This window comes from Arachis stenosperma, chromosome 4, assembly GCF_014773155.1.
Source record: "Arachis stenosperma cultivar V10309 chromosome 4, arast.V10309.gnm1.PFL2, whole genome shotgun sequence".
Taxonomy (NCBI): domain Eukaryota; kingdom Viridiplantae; phylum Streptophyta; class Magnoliopsida; order Fabales; family Fabaceae; genus Arachis; species Arachis stenosperma.
In genome coordinates this window covers 49,795,206-49,801,650 of record NC_080380.1, presented here as the reverse complement: position 1 = coordinate 49,801,650, position 6,445 = coordinate 49,795,206, and the positions used below count along the sequence as shown (strand labels likewise).

Genomic DNA, 6,445 nt, shown 5'->3' with positions numbered 1-6,445 from the left:
AAGAAGGGGTAGAGGAATGAAGAAGAGGTTCGGTTTTTAGAGGAAGAGGGGTGAAGAGAAATTTTAGTAAATAAATAATTAAATAGAAGAAGGAAAGAGAAGAAAGAATTCGAAAATAATTTTTGAAAAAAAAAAGGTTAGTGTTTTCGAAAATTATAATTAAAATTTAAACATGAAACAATTAATTAATTAAAAAGAATTTTTTTTTTTTTGAAAAAGGAGGGAGATATTTTCGAAAATAGAAGAGAGAAAGGTAGTTAGGTGGTTTTGAAAAAGATAAGAAACAAACAAAAAGTTAGTTAGTTGATTGAAAAAGATTTGAAATCAAAATTTAAAAAGATAAGAAGATAAAAAGTTAGATACGATATTTTGAAATCAAATTTTGAAAAATAAAATTTTTTTTGAAAAAGAAAAAATAAAAGATAAAAAGATTTAATTCAAAAATTTTAAAATTATTTACTTCACTAACAAGAAACTACAAGATAAGATTCTAGAACTTAAAGATTGAACCTTTCTTAACAAGAAAGTAACAAACTTCAAATTTTTTTGAACCAATCACATTAATTATTAGTGAATTTCGAAAATCACATATAAAGATAAGAAGAAGATTTTGAAAATAATTTGAAAAAGACTTTTGAAATTTTCGAAAATTAAGAAAAAATGAAAAAGATATGATTTTTGAAAAAGATTTTGAAAAGATAAGATTTTTAAAATTGAAATTTTGACTTGACTTGTAAGAAACAACTAATTTTGAAAATTTTTGACCAAGTCAACCCAAAATTTCGAAAATTTGGAGGAAAATAAGGAAAAGATATTTTTTTGATTTTTGAATTTTTAATTATGAGAGAGAAAAACAACAAAAAATGCTTTATGCATGAAATTTTTAGATCAAAACAATGAATGCATGCAAGAATGCTATGAATGTCAAGATGAACACCAAGAACACTTTGAAGATCATGATGAACATCAAGAACATATTTTGAAAAATTTTTAATGCAAGAAAACATGCAAGACACCAAACTTAGAAATCTTTAATGCATGGAAAATATGAATGCAAAAATGCACATGAAAAACAACAAACAACACAAAAAAAAAATCATCAAGATCAAACAAGAAGACTTGTCAAGAACAACTTGAAGATCATGAAGAACACTATGAATGCATGGGATTTTCGAAAATTGCAAGAAAAATTTTTTAAAACATGCAATTGACACCAAACTTAAAATTTGACTCAAGACTCAAACAAGAAACACAAAATATTTTTGATTTTTATGATTTTCTAATTTTTTTGGATTTTTATTATTATTTTTCGAAAATAAAGTTTAAAAACACGAAAAATAAAAAGAAAAATTTTGAAAAAGATTTTTGAAAAGAAAATTACCTAATCTGAGCAACAAGATGAACCGTCAGTTGTCCATACTCGAACAATCCCCGGCAACGGCGCCAAAAACTTGGTGGACGAAATTGTGATCACATTATATGTTTCTTGGATTTTGAATGAAGATTTATTTATGGCACTGCCATGTTCTAATTATTTGAGATGAAGGCTTCTAAGGGGCAGCACCTGTGTGAGGTTTTCTTTATTGGAATTCACAACTCCGTTCAACTAACCAGCAAGTGTACTGGGTCATCCAAGTAATAACCTTACGTGAGTAAGGGTCGAATCCACAGAGATTGTTGGTATGAAGCAAGCTATGGTCACCTTGCAAATCTCAGTTAGGCAGATTAAAAAGTTATGGGTTCGAAAATAAAAAGAAATAAATAATAAAAAGGATAGAAATACTTATGTAGATTCATTGGTAGGAATTTCAGATAAGCGGAATGGAGGTGCTGTAGAGCTCTCGGACGCCTGCCTTCCTATTCCTTCTACTCAATCCTTCTTACTCCTTTCCATGGCAAGCTTTGTATAGGGGTTCACTATCAGCTGTGGCTACTTTCATTCCTCTCGGGGAAATAACCTGTACGGCTGTCACTCGCACAGCTAACCAGTCTGAAGGCATCACCCATGGTTGATAGCTACATCCCATCCTCGCAGTGAAAGCTAATGCACGCACTCTGTCACAGTACGGCCAATCACCGGTTGGTTTCCGCTCCTACTGGAATAGAATCCCTCTTTTGCGTTTGTCACTAACGCCCAGCAGGTTAAAGTTTGAAGCACGTCACAGTCATTCATGAACGGAATCCTACTCGGAATACCACAGACAAGGTGAGACTTTCCGGATTCCCAGGATCCTACTCGGAACACCACAGACAAGGTTGGACTTTCCGGATCCAGATAAATGCCGCCATCCATCTAGCTTATACCACGAAGATTCTGTTGGGGAATCTAAGAGATACACATTCAAGCTTCTTTGCATGTAGAACGGAAGTGGTTGTCAATCACGCGCGTTCATAAGCGAGAATAATAATGAGGGTTATTAACTCATCACATTCATCATGTTCTTGGGTACGAATGAATATCTTGGAATAAGAATAAAAGAGGAATTGAATAAAAGAAAATAGAACTTCATTAATCTTTGAGGTACAGCAGAGCTCCACACCCTTAATCTATGGTGTGCAGAAACTCCACTGTTGAAAATACATAAGCAAGAGGTCCAGGCATGGCCGAATGGCCAGCCCCCTAAACGTGATCACAGGATAGAAGATACAATCCAGGATGTCTAATACAATAGTAAGAGGTCCTATATATACTAGACTAGCTACTAGGGTTTACATGAGTAAGTAATTGATGCATAAATTCACTTCCGGGGCCCACTTGGTGTGTGTTTGGGCTGAGCTTGATCAATCCACGTGTAGAGGCATTTCTTGGTGTCAAACTTCAGGTTATGACGTGTTTTGGGCGTTTGACTCCGGATCATGACGTTTTTCTGGCGTTTTACTCCAGACAGCAGCATGAACTTGGCGTTTAACGCCAAGTTACGTCGTCATTCTTCGAATAAAGCATGGACTATTATATATTGCTGGAAAGCCCTGGATGTCTACTTTCCAACGCCGTTGAGAGCGCGCCTTTTGGAGTTCTGTAGCTCCAGAAAATCCATTTCGAGTGCAGGGAGGTCAGAATCCAACAGCATCAGCAGTCCTTTTGTCAGCCTCTTTCAGAGTTTTGCTCAAATCCCTCAATTTCAGTAAGAATTTACCTGAAATCACAGAAAAACACACAAACTCATAGTAAAGTCCAGAAATGTGAATTTAACATAAAAACTAAGGAAAACATCCCTAAAAGTAGCTCAAACTTATTAAAAACTATATAAAAACAATGCCAAAAAGCGTATAAATTATCCGCTCATCAGTTACCTAACATAATCTGCCACTTCTTCACAATTGTGTAATACATACACATGGGCTTGAGCAGAAGATCTGTCATCTAAATTAATTGGTTCTCCATTTCCCACGCCTAACGAACGACCTTTGTTAGAAAACAACTTTGATGGCACAACTTCGTCTTCGTTAGGATCATCATCATTCCGAGGCCGCTTATTAAGTCTTGTTTGCACACCTCCATGCAAGTATCTTGAGCAGAAAGTTAAGCACTCCTCAGCCAGATATGCCTCTGCAATAGAACCTTCGGGCCGACTTCTGTTGCGAACATATGACTTTAATGTACACATGTACCTTTCCGGAGGATACATCCAACGAAACTGCATCGGACCTCCCAATCTCACCTCATTTGCTAAATGAATGGGAAGATGAACCATTATGTCGAAAAAACTAGGGGGAAAGATCCTCTCAACCTGGCATAATGTTTCCACAATCTCTAACTCAAGTAAACCTATCTCTTCCAGTGTGATGAACTTTTTGCACAAGCGACGAAAAAAGAAACTTAGTCGAATCAACAGAATGGCTACATGATCAGGAAGGATGCTTTTAATCGGTATTGGTAGTAAATAGTGAAGCATAAAGTGAGCATCGTGGGTCTTATATCCAGAAACTTTTCTTTCTCCTAGATGTACACAGCGTGATATATTCGAAGCACTGCCATCAGGTAGCTTTGTTGTCTTCAAAACACCACAAAAAACCGACTTCTCTGCAGCAGTCATAGAAAAGCATGCCTTTGCCAACTTTGTTCTCTTGCCATTATTCACCTCCTTTGGTTGAAGATTTTTCCAGATACCCATTTCTTTTAAGTCATATCTAGCATTCAAATGATCCTTTGTCTTGCCTGGGATATCCAAGAGAGTTCCAATTACACTGTCAAGTATATTCTTCTCTATGTGCATGACATCTAAGTTGTGACGCAGTGGGTTCTTGTGCCAGTAAGGCAATTCAAAGAAAATTGATCTTTTTTTCCAATTCCATGGGAAACTACTTGATGTACTTTGCTTCTTTCCAAAGACATTCTCAGCATTTTGTAGCATCTCAAAAAGTTCGGGTCCTTCTATAACAGGTGGAGGGGGTCTTAATTCCTACTTCCCATTAAAAGACCTTGTATTGGTTCTCCATGGATGATCCATGGGTAAAAAGACACGATGGTCCATATAAACTGTCTTCCGACTGTGTTTTAGTTGTAAGCTACTAGTATTTTTGTTGCAACAAGGGCAAGCCAACTTTCCCTTTGTACTCCACCCAGACAACATAGCATAAGCAGGAAAATCGTTGATTGTCCACAAAAGAGCTGCCCGCATGTGAAAGGTCTCATTCTTTGACGCATCATAGGTTTCGACCCCTTTTTCCCACAACAACTTCAAGTCTTCTATCAATGGTTGTAGATACACATCAATGTCTTTACCAGGTGATTGTGGCCCAGGAATAAGCAAAGATAGCATACAATATTCGGGTTTCATGCACATCCACGGAGGCAAGTTGTATACCATCAGCATCACGGGCCACGTGCTCCATGAAATGTTCATGCTACGAAATGGGTTAAACCCATCACTTGACAAGCCTAGTCTAATATTGCGAGATTCTTTAGCAAATTCTTCATCCATTTCATCAAGGTTCTTCCATGCCAAGCCATCAGCAGGATGCTTTAACGTCCCATCTTTTACGCGCTCCTCATCATGCCACCTCAGACTAGCTGCCGTTTTTTAGCACATAAATAATCTCTAAAGTCTTGGAATTATAGGAAAGTATCTCAGAGTCTTTGCAGGAATAAGACGACCTTTCATGTCAGGTTGGTTCTCGCTATTATCACTGGAATTTTTAGTATATCGAGAAGTTCCACACACACGACAATGTTTTTCATCCTTTAGTTCTTTTCTATACAGGAGGCAATCATTAGGACAAGCATCAATTTTTTTATAATCCAGACCTAAATCTCTTATCATAGACTTTGTCTTATGGAAAGATGAAGGTATGTTAATGTCAGGCATTGCCTCTTTCAATAGCTCAAGAAGTGAAGTGAAGGAGGCATTGCTCCAACCGTGCAAACACTTTAACAAGTACAGACGGATGGTAAAAGATAATGTAGAAAATTTCTTGCAACCCGGGTATAACTCTTGACTTGCCCCATCTATTAAATTGTAAAACTTTTTAGCCTCTTCATTTTGACCTACAGTAACACCCTCAGCATGAGATACATCTCCAAATGCATCATTAAGCAGTCCTTCAATGTCATCGCGTGCACCTTCTTCATCATCCGTGTCATCGTCAACTGCCATCGGGATTGCCCATTCGCCATGATTAATCCATGTTCTATATCCCTTAACAAATCCGTCGGCTACTAAATGGTCAAATACCACATCTCTTCTATACCAATTAATGTTACAACACCTCTTACAAGGACATTGAATTTGTCGTCCGTCCGGTTCTCCCTCAGAGTATGCAAAGTCTAAAAAACTAATAACACCATTGATATACTCTTCGCTATACCTCGGTAGATCCATCCAATCCTTTGGCATATCACAAAACCTAATCGATAATTATTAAATTTTTTAGGCGAAAAATTTATAAGGGGTTACAAAGTGAAGATTAGAAGAATAGAGGAGGCAGGGTGTTATTCGCTACAAAGGGAAATAGTTCCTAGTCTTAGAAGTAATTCTCTAGAAACCCATTGAGGTAAAACAAATAAAGAGAAACATAGAATTTATAGTACAAATATAATAAGTTAAATTGCAACTTCAAAACTAACAAATCAAAAGAATTAAAGTATGCATTGTACCTTGCCATGACACGATCAACGTTTTGACAAAATCTTCTTGGAAGACCTTAACCAAAAACTTTCGCCTTCAACCTTAACCACGAATAACTGTAAAAATTACAGACAAAAAAAATTGTAATTGCCATATCCAACCATTTAACCATGAATTTAGCACAATCATCATTTAGCAAGCAAGAATTAAATTGATATAATCAAACAGATTTGGGACCCAACAGCAGCTGATGACAAGTCATCATATACCCATTTTTCAAGCTAATTTCACTTGTTTTGTTAGCATTTATGCACTTTCTTGCATCCTAAGTAAGTGATTTGGAGTGAAAATGCATAACTTCTCTAAATCAAGCAACC

General features: G+C 36.4%; 1 protein-coding gene across 1 annotated transcript; it reads right to left on the bottom strand.

Moving 5' to 3' along the window:
* Positions 1-4,403: 4,403 nt before the first annotated feature.
* On the bottom strand, positions 4,404-5,837 carry LOC130974967 (uncharacterized). Its single transcript, XM_057899801.1, has 2 exons — positions 5,099-5,837; positions 4,404-5,014 (listed from the first exon to the last, which is right to left on the bottom strand). Exons 1-2 carry the CDS (start codon positions 5,835-5,837, stop codon positions 4,404-4,406), a joined length of 1,350 nt encoding a protein of 449 aa, XP_057755784.1.
* Between the last annotated feature and the right edge of the window lie 608 nt (positions 5,838-6,445).

Bases quoted from the DNA above. Each gene is read 5' to 3' on its own strand.
- LOC130974967 (XM_057899801.1), bottom strand. From the start codon at position 5,837: ATGCCAAAGGATTGGATGGATCTACCGAGGTATAGCGAAGAGTATATC. The intron at 5,015-5,098 runs GTCGTCTTATTC...AAAAAACGGCAG, and splicing joins GAACCAACCTGACATGAAAG to CTAGTCTGAGGTGGCATGAT.